This window comes from Mustela nivalis (genome assembly GCF_964662115.1).
Source record: "Mustela nivalis genome assembly, chromosome: 7".
Classification (NCBI taxonomy): Eukaryota; Metazoa; Chordata; class Mammalia; order Carnivora; family Mustelidae; genus Mustela; species Mustela nivalis.
In genome coordinates this window covers 15,802,700-15,819,074 of record NC_139026.1, presented here as the reverse complement: position 1 = coordinate 15,819,074, position 16,375 = coordinate 15,802,700, and the positions used below count along the sequence as shown (strand labels likewise).

The 16,375-nt window shown below is 43.8% G+C and overlaps 1 protein-coding gene across 2 annotated transcripts in view; it reads left to right on the top strand.

The window, feature by feature from the left end:
• Nucleotides 1–12,255, top strand: part of LOC309869380 (overexpressed in colon carcinoma 1 protein) — a 37,455-nt gene extending 25,200 nt beyond the window's left edge. Inside the window, exons 3-6 of one of the 2 annotated variants that reach the window (XM_082740357.1) lie at nucleotides 6,667–6,702; nucleotides 7,522–7,605; nucleotides 8,423–8,449; nucleotides 11,360–12,255. In XM_082740357.1, the coding sequence (XP_082596483.1) occupies nucleotides 6,667–6,702; nucleotides 7,522–7,605; nucleotides 8,423–8,449; nucleotides 11,360–11,510 (298 nt within the window). In that variant the 3' untranslated portion in view covers nucleotides 11,511–12,255. Of the gene's footprint in view, nucleotides 1–6,666; nucleotides 6,703–7,521; nucleotides 7,606–8,417; nucleotides 8,450–11,359 lie in introns of both variants that reach the window. The other variant, XM_082740358.1, reaches the window with a different exon arrangement.
• Nucleotides 12,256–16,375: the final 4,120 nt, after the last annotated feature.

Here is a 16,375-nt window from a genome sequence, read left to right as displayed (position 1 = left end):
CCAGACCCTTAAAGGTATTCAAATAGGTGTTTGCTCACAGCACTGAATAAAGAAAAAAGTGCCTGCCTCTTCACACTTTTCCTTCCCTGCCATGACTCTTGACTGAGGTGGGGAAACATGGAATGAAGGGCGCCATGACTTTTGTTGTGTTGGGCATTGAAGCTCTGTCAAATGGAAGGACATTTTTCTCTTAGCTGTTTTAGATTCAGTTCTACACTGCAGGGAGCACCTTGTAGCTCTTCGGTCCCCGGCTTGGCTAGAGATGGCTGTTTCGGCCTCTGGTTCTCACGCCTCTCACGAGGGCACTAGACTGGCCTAAATTAGAATTGAGGTGAAACGAAGCTGGCTTACTTTCCCCGTCTTTGCCAGCCAGAAACTTCCAGTTTTCCCAGGAGTGCCTTTGGGAGAGGGGTAGGCCAGCTGGGTGGGAAGGCGTGGAGTTGGGTTCCCTCACCTTGTTAGCCAGCCGCGTCCTGCCTCTGGACACGCAGAGAGAGTCAGAGCTCCATGTGCTCCCAAGGGACAGACATACACAGTCTGGCCTGAGAGGAATGAGCTGCTATTGCAGAGCAATTGCAGGAGTTTGTAGTTTATGTCACCAGAAGCCGAAGGCATGCGTGTGGGACTGGCGTTCTCAGGGTAGGAGACCAAGGAGGAAGGAGTATATATACTGAGTCAGACTGAATTTATTGATAGTGTCGTATTTAATGGAGGTTCTGGATTTAATCATTTAGGTGCTGGGAGGGACCCTAACAAGTTAATTGTCCTGGTTGGCGAAACTCAAGACGCAGTGAGCTTACACTCTAACCAGGGGTGGAAAAGGCTAGAACTTTTGCGGGATGTTGTAGGGGAAGGAGTCCAAAGGCTTAAGGAGAAGAGAATGTTGGTGTGAATTTCTCAAGTATGACCTGCTCCCCATCACAGATGATGCTCCCTCCACTCAGGCTTTGAGAAATTTGGGGAACGCACAGTGAGAGGGTGTCCCCGTTAAGCTCTAAGGTGGTGTGGTCTTCTGTAAGGGCTGTGGCAGAGGAGACACTGGCCCTGAGGTGGGTGCTTTATCTCACAGGCATGATGGGATCCCAGAGGACAGGATCACATTTCTACCAAGCGATAGAACTTATCCCCCCGAGACAAGGTGGGCACACTTAGTGTCGTGGAGAAAGTTGGGATGAAGGACAAAAGGGCTTATCCTGGAAGGAACTTTGATGATGGCTGGTTGGTTATGGTCTCCCTAGGGATAAATGAAAAGGACTGCCTGCTATTTATTTATTTATTTTTTTTAAAAGATTTTATTTACTTATTTGAGAGAGAGAGAGACAGAGAACAAGCATGAGCAGGAGGGAAGGGCAGAGGGAGAAGAAGTTCCCCACCAAGCAGGGAGGCTGACGTGGGAACTTAGGACCCCGGAATCATGACCCAAGCTGAAGGCAGACGCTTAACTGACTGAGCCACTCAGGCACCCCTGAAGGACAGCCTTCTAAAGGTTCATTTTCTCCCTCTCTGTATTTGTATAAGAGGAAAGCTTCTGTCTGTAACCAGAAACCTGCCTAACTTGAGTCACCACAGTGGAAAGGCATAGCCACTTAACCCAGTTTCCAAACCCAAGTCAGCCTCCCAGTGATTGAGGCCGTGTTTCCTCAAGGGAACTTTCAACACTGCCTCCTGTAGGTACTGTAGATACCTCTCTACATCTTCCTCAAAGGGACGTGTGTCCATTTACTAGAGCAGTTATGTTCCTTCCCTACCAGAAAAAGAAATAAAAAGGGATACAGCATCTCTAGGGGGAGTTGTAGAAGATAGTGCTGGCACCAAAGACTTGAAAAAATGAAAACAGGGAGAAACTTCTCACATAGCTGAGTTGATTATTTTCAATAAAGACCCTACAGCTTGAATAGCAGCTGAAATCACCCCTTCACGAGGTTTACAGTAATCGAAATTACTCTCCAAAATAAACCGGCCTTTTGCATGGGCCACAGGCAAGTTAAATGGGGATGTCTTGGTAGAAACCTCATTCTTAAGGTTTCTCTCCCATTTCTGGTCCATTTTCCAGTTTTCAGTGCCTTTGCTTGTAGGTTCCTGGACATTGACTCCAGAACTGTTACAAAACTATTCTTTGAGAGCGGCTTATTGTGATAGGAGGCTTATCCTGGTTGATGTGTGTACTTGCTCCTTTTCGAAGGGAGCAAGGTTATGGGTAGGCTGACTTCGTAGAGATATTTGGACCAGTTAGCTCGTGAGAGGTGCATGTTTTTGTTTTTGTTGTATGAGAGAGAGGGAGAGACAGACAGAGAACCCAAGTTCAGAGGAGGCGAGGAGGGAGAAGGGGAGGGAGAGAATCCCAAGCAGGCTCCGTGCCCAGAGTGGGGCCTGACACTGGGCTCAAGCCCACGACCCCCAGATGGTGACCCCCGCTGAAACCAAGAGTGAGACGCCACCCCAGCACCCCCTGTCAGGTGTTTTTAAATGCAGCAAAGCAGACCGCCCTCTTTTCCAGGTCACGGACCATGCGTTGGCCTTGGTTTCACTCTGTTGACAGTTCGTTCAGTCTGCAGGCTCTTACCTCTGAGGGGAGTTCTGAGGCCAGAGTCATCTCCGTCTTTGTCCTTCCTGCCCTGGGTCAGTGCTGGCAGGAGATAAGGGAGTGCTGCCTATTTCTGAGGACCTTTGGGACCATCTGTCCACGGCTGCTGTTCTCACAAAGCTGGGGGAGGTGTGGCTTCGTGTTCTGCCCTCCCTCCGCCACCCCCACTGACTCGGGGCACATATTTAGCAACTGAGCAACAGTCACAGCGGCTGGCCTCCCAGGAGCCCCTGCCCCTCTCCCTTAAGCTGTAGTGACCAGAAAAGAAACATAATCAAGTCCTCAGTGAAAACCAGAAATACCTCCATGGTGGCGGGATGCTCTGACTGTAGCATGCTTCCCAGCCTGGCACTCCGCAACAGCTGGGTTGAAGAAGGGCCACAGACTATTTTCATTACCTCAGAAACCCGAAAGGAAATCAGCATGTGCCAGAAAGGAGACTGCGCAGGCTTATCAAATGTAGAATTTATTCACTTTTGATTCAGAGGACACAGGACCCCCACCCCCAACCCCAAGCTCATCAGAAGCTCTCTTTGGCACTTGAATGTCTAAGAAAATATCTGCCAGTGAATTATTAAGGTGGTTTGATAACAAAATCTTTCAAAATATGTTTTATGAGGAGAAGAAACCTGCAGTGAGTCCTTAAAATGGGGTATAGGTGGGGCAGCCCTGATATTCTGACAGCATTCTTCGAAACTTGAGAATTTCCCCAAGAATTAGAATTTGGAAGGCTTGGTAAGCACTTAGTAGTGTGCTAAGTTCAACAACAGCCCAGGATAACATCCATTTCTCTTACCAGTAAGAGATAGCCTTTCAGGAATCTTTACTGCTGCTTGGTGAACCATTTCTGTTCCTAATGCAGTTGGGGCAGGACCTATCACCCCAGATGGTAGGATACTGTCCTCTGGGACATGGATGAGGTAGTGCTTGGTCCCCAGGCAGATAAACATACCGGTTTGGACCTATCTGTTCACAAGGAGATTGATTTTAGACCAACCACTATTATTTTCTGATTTAACCTCAGTCTGGACTTGGGTGTCCAGATGAAAAGATTCTAACCTAACTGTCCATCAGAACAATTTTTGTACTTGGATAACAAATGAGTTCCAGCAATCCAACAAGTTCTACATAGATTGATTGTCCCTGGAACAGTTGGACGTTTCTTCTAATGCTAACAAAATATTGACTAAGACTCTTAACTATCTCGCTTCCTTCTTTCTGTGAGTGGGATCAAAAACTGAAGAGATCCAGCTGGGGAGATGGGGTGTTTCTCTCATGCACTGAGTGTGGGCTCACAGTTTATGAAGCAGGAGTCGGAATCACACAGAATGGTTACCCACCTGTGTAACCTTGGCCGTGTTACTCAACCTTTCAGAGCCTCAGCTTTCCATTAAAATGTGGCTGGGCCGCTTGCTTGGCTCAGTTGGTTAAGCATCCAACTCTTGATTTTTGCTCAGGTCATGATCTTGGGGTCCTGGGATCGAGCCCCATGCTGGGCTCCACAATCAGTTGGGAGTCTGCTTGGGATTCCCTCTCTCTCTGCCCCTACCCCGGCTTGCTCTCTCTCCCCTTCTCTCTCTAAAATAGATAAATAAAAAATTTTAAAAAGGTGGCTCATCCCTGCTGTGCAGGATGGTGATGAGGACTGAAGGAAACCATACCATAGCGCTAGAGGTGCCCGTGCAGCTCCCCGGGAGGCTGTGAGAATGCGGGGATGCTCGAAGCTTCTGCGGGCGTGGTGTGAAGGCATCCCCAGGTCAGGAGCAGCCAGCAGGCTGGTTTGTCACTGGCCGTGTTTTTACTGTTCCATCTTCCCGTTTGAGAGGCAAGTGGTGAATTCGAGTGTGGAGCACGGTTTTGGGTGTCAGATGGGGTTTAAATGTCAGTCTTACTTGTTGGACTCGCACACTTATTAATTACATGACTCTGTGGACCTATTTTCCCAGGTCTAAACTCTCAGAGCTGTTGTGAGAAATCACACTGATGCCCATGAAGTATCCTGCCCTGTATCTGACATGCAGGAAAGACTCCATGATGCTGCCATTTTTACCCATGTGGTCTTCATACTGTAGAACGATTATTTGTGGGGGGCGTATATACAAAGGCAGGCATTGTAACTTATTTGAAGGCTCAGAAGAGTATATGTCCAATGAGTCTTTATAAATGGTATTGTTAATGATTTAGTAATATATCTGAAGCTTAATTTATTACCCAATACATATGGCAGCTATATCATCATTTCCTGCAAGTTAGATGTACAAGGTTGTTGATTAATTTTACAAGGGACACAGAGTGGGTTTCAGGGTATTGAATACTTTATAAGAGATAGCAGGTTAAAAATCATTTATGGTTTTGTTACATTTGGGGGAGTTAAAATATATTTTAAAACCTTTAATAATATATCTTTAGGCAGAATTAGGGAAGGGGAAAAAGAATTAGAATAAACAGAGTTGGGGGCGCCTGGGTGGCTCAGTGGGTTAAGCCTCTGCCTTTGGCTCAGGTCATGATCCCAGGGTCCTGGGGTTGAGCCCTGCATTGGGCTCTCTGCTCTGCGGGGAGCCAGCTTCCCCCCTTCCCCTCTGCCTGCCTCTCTGCCTACTTGTGAGCTCTGTCTGTCAAATAAAAAATAAAATCTTAAAAAAAAATAAACAGAGTTGGATAGGAAAAGAAAAGCTATGCCAGAAAACGAGACATTGTATGTGTCCAAAACTACCAGTGACCTGTAGCTTCAGAAACAATGTCATGATGGCATTAACCATTTGGGACTGGTGGTAGACAATCCTAACGTACTCCACCGAGTCAGTCACCATCATTTTCCTGTTGTCTATCCTAATGGGTTATAAATCCATTTTAATTAAAAGTAGTGAACAACCACTTCAATAAGCATACCCCCACTTCTAATACAGTATGACTTTGACACCTTTGAATTAAAAAGATCCAACTTTAGCAGGAGATGAGGGAAGTTGACAATTATCGGGTGAATTTAGGTTGTGTGCTTGATTGGATAAATTGGATCTCAAGGTGAGTTTTGCACTTGATCGGAGTATTAGCTCTGGGCGCGGCCAGGGTTCCACGGATGATTTCCAAATTTGCACCTCCCTTCTTTGTAGACTGGAGACTTACCGGCAGATGCAAAGAAGCAAAATCTCTCGTACTTGTGCATTGGAAACATTCACAGCTTTTAAATGGGTAAAACCATGATTAGACAGTCCCTAAAATGTATAGATTCAGAAGCTGTTTCGATTTTTTTTCTTTCTTTTTTTTTTTTGGCTGAAGCCCTTTAGAATTACATGTTGGGTTCGGCCAGATACATTTCAATCTTGGGGTTTTTTCTTTAAGAAAAGTAACTTATGTATGCTAACTAGTGCTTGAAGGAAAGTTTCCCGATCCTTTTAGAAATATGCCAAGGAATATCAGTAGAATATGAATTCCTCTCATGTAAGGAAAGAAGCTGTGCATTTTAAAAATAGTGATTCCCTCTAAAAATTTCCTTTTAAGCATTTCCTCCTTCTCTGTGCACATCATGTATAAAATGGCTTTTTTTTTTTTTTAGATAGAAGGAAATCAAATGGACACAACCTCTTCTGCACTAAAGAAATCTTTCATACATCGAGTGGTGTCACTGAGTAGCAGGAGGATCACAGAATCCGAGTCCCCTAGGACAGGAGGGAACCTTAGGAATCATCTGGTTGACCACCTCATTCTGTAGATGAGATGCAGCCAGGCCGCTTGCCCACAGCCTGTCTGTGCTGATAGCACGCCCATCACAAGAACCTCGGCTTCCTGACGCCAAGTTACTGTGCTTTTTGCAATCTTGGTTGTCCTGTGTATGTCCTTTCATTTAGCACTTGGATTTTTTGGCATTTGCTGGATTTGCACATTTTGTTAAGGAGAAAATGACTAATTTTTTAATGCATGAATGATTGAGGTGGGAAGGGCAGTGTGTTACAAACATACTTGATGTCAGAACTTGAATAGACTCAATTGACTGTTGCTTAGTTGCTCTCTTTTCCTCATAACCAAAAATGAAGTGTCTGACTATGGGACCAGATGGCTTATAGCAAATATTTTTGACCTTTCAGAACAGAAGAATCGATAACAGAAGACGACAAGAGGAGGTATGTTTGACATTGAAGCTGGCTTTAATTTGAATAATTTTGGCCATCGTCCATGGATTAATTTAATGCATGGATATAATTTAACACTGTATGTAGTACATGATCAATAACACAGATTATACCCAGACAGCTTCTGGCACAGAGAATACAGGTAGGAGTGTGTGATCTGAAAAAGAACTTGTCCTGGGTTCATAATCTTCGCCTTTAGGCAAACTTGGGTTTTGTCCTGTGCACATGGCCTGTGCTAGTTTCCATCCCGTGGCCTTTGGATGAGCTCTTCTCCCCAACGGATGATTTCATTCACTCTCCCCGTCCACTCCACCCCCCTCTCCTCCTCTGGTGGGCTGCATCCTACTCTCACTACTCATTAGCTCTCTCTCCCCTCCTTTCCTGTTTCTCTCTACCTCCAGGGACATGTTCCATGTGTCCATAGCACCTACTACCACGCTGACCACTCTGAATTCTTGATGAACGTTGATGGATTAACTGTAACATGTTACTCTATGGATATTTGTTACTTTACGACATAATAAACATCCTGATTTCTTTTCCTCTTTCTCATAACAAGTTAAATATCTAAAAATTCTATTCACTTAACTTAGCTTTTTTTTTTTTTTCTTCATGTAGAGCTTCTTTTTAACATAGAAAAAATTATATTTCCAAGGGCAGGAATGTTCCAAATTCTACTTTTGAAAAGTCATGAGTTATTTTAATAATTCTGTAATAGTTGGCAGTACTCCATGCTTCTATCATTTTCTGCAGATATAGAATATCATTGATAATGGTCTGATTTTTCTGTCTCTGCTTGTTTTCTCTAAGAAACTACGGAGGGGTATATGTAGGGCTGCCATCTGAAGCTGTCGATATGGTGTCCAACCAAACAAAGACTGTACGAAAAAGTAAGTAAAATGGTGGGATTTACTTTTTCTTCATATTTGTCTTCTTGTTTTGTGAAAAAAATATGAAATTTATATTTTAGCGTGCCTGACTCAACCTACATATTACTCAGTTGCTGTTAATCCTATAGAAGAAGCCATTGTCTATTCATTGTCATCATTTGTTGAAATTGCCACCTATGTGATGAGAGAAGTTCCAGAGCAAAATTAAGCTTCTGTTTGCGGTTATGTTCCATGGATGAAACAAATTTTTCTCCATGGGTAAATTTACATTTGTTGTTAATTTCAGGGACGATCCGTATGACAATGAGAACAAATGTTTCAGTAAGTTTATGGAGTTTTTGTAGAAATACAGGTAAATTCTTATAACATATTCCTGTAATGTACTGATAGATGTCTGATGATTAGAGGGAAATCAAGTGCATATTGTATAATTAAATGCAGGGAGGTCCCTCTTTGTTTCAATAGGTAGTAATTGTGAAGCTAATGTCTTTTTGGTAATAGGCTCCCTTAACAGTAGCCACAGAGCTAGCTTCTGGCTTAAATGTGGGACTCCTGGTAAAGAATGCTGGTTTACCAATCGCTGTACAGTTGTCTGATGTATAGTTTGAAAGGACTGTTGATATGTTTCATTTACACACAGGCTGTATTATTGTCTTATTTCAATGTACTATAGTTCTTTGTTTCTCACGCTGTTTTTCTGCATTCTCATCTGGACTAGCAAATACATATATGTCACTACTATTTGTCATTTTATAGGCAACTAGACTATGATCTTCATAATCTGAACATTTAACTTTTCTTAATTTTCTCTTTAAGATTAGAAGAAAATATGACTCCATAACCAAGAGGTACTGTATTTTTTCTAAATAATTTTACATATTTAGCTTTGATGATTAATGAGCTGTAGATATTGTTGCTAGCTCTTTCTGAGAAATCTTGAACTTAAAGATTAAGAGGGGTCTCGGGCGCCTGGGTGGCTCAGTGGGTTAGGCCGCTGCCTTCGGCTCAGGTCATGATCTCAGGGTCCTGGGATCGAGGCCTGCATCGGGCTCTCTGCTCAGCAGGGAGCCTGCTTCCTCCTCTCTCTCTGCCTGCCTCTCTGCCTGCTTGTGATTTCTCTCTGTCAAATAAATAAATAAAATCTTAAAAAAAAAAAAAGATTAAGAGGGGTCTCATCTTGTAGTTGAATCTATGAAATGGAGCATGTAATATTGTAAAGGGGTCTTTGATAATTAGATCAGTTTTCTTTGCAATTAATTTTATTTTTCGTTTTATTTTGCTTCAGATGCAAACTCATTTAATAAGTAAACCTAACTCATTTAATAAGAACAAGCTTTATGTGTTTGCCTAAAGCCTAAAGGTTTCACTTTTCACTGCCAGGAACTGAGGTGCTAAGACTTTGGAAATGACAGATAGGGAGGTAGAATTATCCCAAGACAAGTAGGAACAAGGACAGGGGAAAACAAGCTCTCCTTTATTAACCCTCTGTGTGCCCATTTCTAAAAGATCCCATGCAGGATTTTCACAGAGGCAGAAAGTCTCAGTTCATCTGGTCCAGTGATGCACGTGATGCTTGGTTCCCCACTGCCTCTCAGTCTTGCTGACTGACATCTGGCCTCTTGAATATCCCACCATCAGGAATGCCCTATCTCCTGAGATAGCCCATTCTCTTTTTGGGAGCCAGACAACCTTGGATATGAATTCGGGCTCTTTCACTTACTAGCAGGGCAAGTTACTTCCCCCTTGTCGCCTCCATTTTATAATCTGTAAAATGGCACCAGTACTTAGCTTGAACGGTGCTGTTAGGATTCCCTATGAAATGAATGACTGTTTCTGTGATATTGTTAGGATTTGATGTGATACAAATGGTAGTTCGGTGATTGTTGTTTTCATCATCCTACTCTTCTGTTTTGTAACAACAATCCAGGCTTTGGCAGACTCAGAGCAAAACCGACTTGATACCGAACCTACTTCTTGCTAATGGCCCATTACTGGAGCTGGTGTTTGGGATGGGGAGGGGTCATAGGATAAACTTAACAGGGGGAGACAAATGAGCTTTCCCACTAGGGGAGAGGGACAGAGACTGTAAGCAGTTTCTTCCTGACAAGAGGTACAACAGTCTTGGGTAGCCAGTTCTTTGAAGACCATCTCCTCAAGGTGAAGGCTTTATGGAGCTTTATTCCCTAGTGCCTATGACCACATTGTAGAGTTTGAGTTTCTGTTTGGACATTTGCTTAGATTTTCTATTTCTAGTGTTTTTAGGAGTTCTAACCCTCTAGGTTCCCTGCCAGTTTTCCACTGCAGAAGTACTTTTGTTATTTGCATCAAATAGAAAAGACAGTCTAGTTGAATCAAGCATATGTTACCCTCCTGAAAATAGGTTGTTTTTCAAAAAGCGTTGGAACAGAGTGGAAAGAGGTATCCCGTAGCTAGGTATCAGGAGGTGTGGTAACTCTGTCTCTAACACAGGACCTCGGAGGAATCCCTAACTTTCTCTCAGGCTTTCTCAAGATTGGTTTTCTCATGGGATGGTTGGACAAGATGGTTGTTCAACTTTGTGTGTGGATCTCAAATTGCCTGATAACAATTTAGCAATCTTGCTGGTAAACCAGCCCACAACTTGAGACTGCTAGCTAAAATATCTCTTTATTGCCCGTGACTATAAACATATTTTATTGCCATCCCTGTCCATGTGAATTGCCTGAAAAGTGCTCTAAGTTGAAAGGCTGTCCTTTTTCCATAGTTGGTAAGCATCTACCATGCTACTTGCCTGTGACATGTCTGAGCTCATGGATTTGGGGGCTTTAATTATTGGAAAGAGGGGCACCAGCGCTGGTTCAGTCTAAGTGTCTGCCTTCGGCTCAGGTCATGATCCCAGGGTCCTGGAATGGAACCCCATGTTGGGCTCCTTGCTCAGTGGGGAGTCTGCTTCTCCCTCTCCCTCTGCTGTTCTTCCTGCCTGTGTTCTCTCTCTCTCAAATAAATAAATACATAAATAAATAAAACCTTTTTTAAAAAAAAGTAATTGGACAGAAACACTGAGGAGAAGACTGTCCTTTGCAGAGGAAGCTATTTTATGGAAAGGATCGGAGATACTTTTTTTGACCTAACATGTCAAATCTCTCACAATAATGCCACCAAACTCCCTTATTGACAGGAGTTCAAAGTTTTTTTTGGTGAATTTTTGAAGCAAATTGAGGAATGACTTCAGAATCTGTTACAATACTTACATCACGGTACAAATGTGTAGTTTCTTCTACAAATGACCCTCGGCTGAGTGTTATGCCCACCTAGATGTGGGGGACACCCAGGGCGGGGGGTGCTCTCAGATGCCGTTGAGGGACTGGCTGGAACAGGTTCTCCTGAGAGAGCTGGAGAGAGCGTGGAGGGCTACCCCTCTCCTAGCAGGGTCTGACCCCGCAGGGGAGGGATGGCATCACGACTGAAAGTCTGTATCTTTAATTTGGGTGATGTTGACGCGCAGCTTGGCCTGGCCATTGTCACATCATATTTTACTTCTAAGTTCATCAGTCTCTCTCCCCACGGCTCTTCATTGCTTTTGTAAAGTGTCATCAGTGCCTAGCACTGTGCCGGCCACATATTCAGTCTTAAGTATTGAGTGACTCTTGGATGTGTGTTTTACTGAAAAGAAAATCAGTTAATAATTTGTAGGTTTAAAGCTGATTTTTTTTTTTTTCTAAGCCGTCCTTTGTTAAGCTTGCTAACTCTTTTTCCTCTTCTGTTTGTGGTCCTCACAGCTTGCTCATTAAGACTTGGAAGGAATTGCACTCCATGGGCCGTCCTGACGTGCACCGAAGTTTCCAAGGAAATTCTAACTGGCCGCCCTCTCTGCCTCCCCTTCCCACCCAAATTCTCAAGTCTGTAGTTGAACCCACGGGTACATGTTGAATGTTGTGGTCCTAGAAAGGAATCGGATAAACAATGCACGGGTGTCTGGAATTCTCTGGGGTCCTCCTGACAAAGACAGGCTGACAAACCTGGTGTCTGAAGCCAGCCTGCTGCGTCTGGCGGCATTTTTTCCCCTGGCTATTCAACACAGCTCATGAGAATCATGTCTTTTCACTGATACTTTTTTGATAGTTTTTATATAATGAGATCTGTATTCTATTTATAACTCCAGCGAAGAAGGCACTATAAATGAACTCCCTAAAGTAATATATTTGTGGGTTACCTTTCACTATTTTTAGGTTACATTGCTTTTTAGCTGTAAAATGGTTAAATTGATTCTTACTTCTCTCTTTTTCCCTTTTTTTACTTTGGGTTTTTCTCCTTTCTGTAAGTGTCAGAGACTGTCTTCTGTTAGGAACAACGTATGACCTTGCAATGTTGAAAAAAGCCACCGAAATCTGCATGCCCTACGCACATTTGGATCAACTTTCCATTTTCTGTAGTTGAAGGCTGATGTCACCACGGATCCTTCACAGTCATTGATCCTCCCACCCTCCTCTGTGGGGTCCTGGCCTCCCTTCGTGGTCATCTATACTCTTTTCAACCACTTGTGACTGATGGGTTAGTGGGGTGTTTGGAAAGCTCTTCATCTGAGGCCGGCCGCGTGTAGCCATTTGGTACTGCGATGTAGATTACTCCGTTTACCAATATATTTCAACAATTAAAACATTTTTATCCCTCTTTACCTGGATTTCGTCATCGTTTTTTTGAAAAAGTTCACTTTCAAAGAAGTCACCCATGGCATTGTGTATAGATACTCTATCAGTCTCTGGAAAGCTAGTGAGTAAATAGGTTACCATGAAAAACCAAAATTTTTCATAAGAAGGAAAAGATTATCTTATAAATCTGGTCCATAGGGATATCCAATTTATAAATGATCTGAAGTGATTTTCTGAGCCGGTGGTGAGAGCGGAGTCTCGGGTCTTGCTTGCCGTGGCTGCTGGCTGTACCTGGAGTGTGGCGAGCCCTGGGACCCAGCTCCGAGGAAAAAGTAAAGCACACCTAGGGGATCTGCTTGGTCCTACTAGCTGTTGTCAATATTTTATTAAGATGGTTTATTGGGAGGAGGTTCAGGATGGCACCATAGGAGGAGCCTAGCCTCGTCTCCTCCCACTGACACAAAACCTACAGCTACATATGAAATTGTTCCCTCTGAAAAGCGTCTGCCTGCAGGCGGAACAGCAGCTCCACCACAAGGATAAAAGGGCCGCATGGGGATGGGTGAGAGGGACAGAGGCGTGCTCTTGCAAGAAACCTCAGGCTAGGCGCAAAGACCAGCAGCTGGGAGGAATCTCCTTACTACAGAGCGTGTCCCTGAGGAGGGAGACCTTTGTGCTCCACAACAGACACCCCAGCCCTTGGGAACCGCATCAGAGGGATGAGCCTTCAAAGCACCCACAGGCTTATGGCCAGGGAGACCACAGGGCTTTAGGGAGTGGAAAGTCCACTCTTAAAGGGCCCATGTACAGACCCGCTTATCCCAGGACCCACCACGAAACCCCGACCATATACTCAGGAGACTCATTTGTTAACCCTAACCTGTCTGCCAGAGCGACAAGAACCTGTTGGGCCTCTCTGGGGACAGAGGTGCTTGATCAGACACCAGTTTTGCATTCTCCTTCTGCCTTGTTGGGACTAGTGATGGGGGGGGTTGCCATTTTTATCCACCCCTTTCTCCGCCCCAGCCCACTTCCTCTGGCGGGGGTCCTGCCCCTGTGCAGCACAGCTGAGAGTGACCCTGCCCTGGGGGTTACCTTCCCCCACACCCACTCTGCCAGCCACAGAACATGAACGCTCCATACCGGTGAAGCCCCTTGAGCCCCGGGCTCTGGTGGCTGAGGAGGATTGTTCTCTGGACCCCGTGGACCTGACACAGACAGTCTTTGACAGGTCAACATCCCCAAGCCACTGTACAAACAGTAGATGGAAACACTCTCAGCCTTCATGGGAAAGAAGCATAGTTTCTCATCCTGGAGATCCTGCCTGAGGGACAGGTCTGGCTTTAGGTCTGGCTTATAGTCCTAGGCCACAGAGGTGCCCCCAGGGAAGATGGGCAGGGAGATAACCATATTTATTCGTGCTCTCCCGTGGCCACACATACCACCCCAAAAGGAGCTTATATACCTCTAAAGCCACAAGCTTTGCAGTTGTCGCCCTGAGGACACCTCTAGGCTTCTTGGTCTGGAAGTCTGCAGGGTTTAGGATTGTAGACCCACAAGACTGTGTCTATTTACACACCCTGAAAGCTGCTGGTTGTATATCTGGCTTGATCCATACCTAAAAGAACTAGAAGAAGAACAAATGAGGCCCAAAGTTAGTAGAAAGATGGATGCAATAAAGATCAGAGTGGAAAGAAATGAAATAGAGACTAAAAAGATAACAGAAAAAGATCCGTGAAATGCAGAGTTGGTTCTCTGAAAAGATAAAACTGATGAGCCTTAAGGCAGGCTCACCAATTTAAAAAGACTAGTCTCAAAATAAAAGATGAAAGAGAAGGTACAGCTGATACTATGGAAATATAAAACATCATAGCAGACCACTACAAGCAATTGTATGCCCCAAACCTGGACAATCTGGAAGAAATAAATAAGTTCCTAGAAACACACAATCTTCTAAGACTGAATCTTGAGGAAACAGAAAATCTGAATAAACCAATGCTAGCCAGGAGATTGAATCAGTAATCAAAAACCTTCCAGCAAATGAAAGTCCAGGACCAGATAGCTTCACTGGTGAATGCAATCAAACATTCAAAGAAGCTGACATAACTATCCTCAGACAAGGATGCCACAGAGAAGAACATTAAAGTTCAGGCCAGTAACCCTGATGGACATAGATACAGAAAGTCCTCAACAAAATACTAGCAAACCAGGGACGCATGGGTGGCTCAGTCAGTTAAGCGGCTGCCCTTGGCTAAGGTCATGATCTCCAGGTCCTGGGGTCAAGCCCCACGTTGGGCTCCTTACTCATTGGGGAGTCTGCTTCTCCCTCTCCCTTTGTGCTCTCTCTTTTTCTGTCTCTCAAATAACGAGATAACATCTTTAAAAAAAATTCTAACACACCAAATTCAACCGTACATTAAAAGGACCATACACCGTAATCAAGGTTGATTGATCTCAGAGATGCAAGGATAGTTAATGTCCACACGTCAGTCAATAATGTAAATCACACTGACATTTGCACATAAGGATGAGCTGTTGTGTGGCAAGAAGCACGAATGAGAGGCCAGGAGATTCCACAGCAAGTGCAAAGGGAGAGCTGCCTCTGTTCTCAATGACTCAACAGCCCTGGCCCCAGTCTGCCCAGGCCGTGTGACTTGGCTACTATGAAAGAAATTCATGGCGCTGTGATAAATTCTCCCCTTTGCTTTAGCTTATGTTGGTTTCTGTCCCTAGATACTAAGACACAGTCTCATTTTTCCATTTACACGGTCCACCACCTCAGTCTCAAATCTCATGAACCTAGAATTTTATAAAAGCCTTTGGACTTTCAACATGAAAAAAATATATATATATTGACATAAGACTCAGTAAGACACGACTATAATACACATGCTCTTGTCCCATAATGGCATGTAGGTGGCACATCAGCAGTTTATCCAACTGAGGTTAGCAGGTTACTTTTTGAAAATTTCTAATTTTGAAAGAATTTTAGATTTACGGAAGAGTGCGAAGTAAGCACAGACTGTCCCTATATGCCCTTGACCCAGCCAGCTTCTCCTACTGTGAACATTTTACATAAACTTGCCAAAACTAAGAAATTAAACATTAGTGCAAACTAAACAAGATTTTCGTTGGACTCCTTTAGTTTTTCTATAAATGTCCTTTTTCTGTTCTAGGACCCAATCTGAGATTTCATCACAGTCCATTGTTTTGGGTCGTCCTGTCTCCTTAGTCTTCCTGTCCAGATGTTCCTCAGTCTTGCCTTGTTTTTCCTGACCCTCATACTTCTGAAGCATCCTGATAGATATTTTGTGGTATTTCCCTCAATTTGGATTTGTCTGATGTTTTCTGATGATTGGACTGGGGTTATAGACTGAGCGGAAGAACACCGCAGAGGCGATGTTCCCTGTCATCACATATCCTAGCTCATGATTTCACCCTGACTTGTTGCTGAAGGTACTGACCGCAATCACCCGCTAGGTTAGGGGGCATCTGTCAGATTTCTCCACTACAAGGTTTCTAGTTTTTCTTTTCCAAACTCTGCCCTATCTAAGTGAGTCACTAAGTTTATAACATACTCAGAGGAAAGAAGAATGAAACTCCAGCTCCTGGAGGAAGGAACACCAAGGGATTTTTAGACACCCGTTAAAGCATGAGTATTTTGAGGGAGATACTTGGAGACCCTGACAATGTCTAGTTTCTTCTTCCATGAATTTTAGCATTCACCCCTGGAAGTTGCCTGCAGCATTGAACACTGTGGTGTTCCGGTGGTCCTTTTCTGCTTCCCTTATTCCTTCATATGTATTACTCAGATTTCTTCTCCAAGAAAAATTTATCCCTTTCCCCCTATTTACTTATTTATTCAATCACTTATTTATATCAGTATTGACTCATGGATATTCATTTTGTTCTTTAGGTTATAATCCAGTTCTGTCACTGTTTCATGGCTCAAACTCTTTGAGGTTTGACCATTGGTCATTGGTTCAAGTTGATTCTTGACATGACCCAAGCTTCCCCCCAACCACCTGCCTTAGGCTGACTTTTAATAGCAAGCTGGCCTATAAAATAAAAATCCTATTCAAAAGTTAAAACATATTCCTAAAACTTCATCAAATTTTATTATAAATGAATAGTGTTTTCCATATT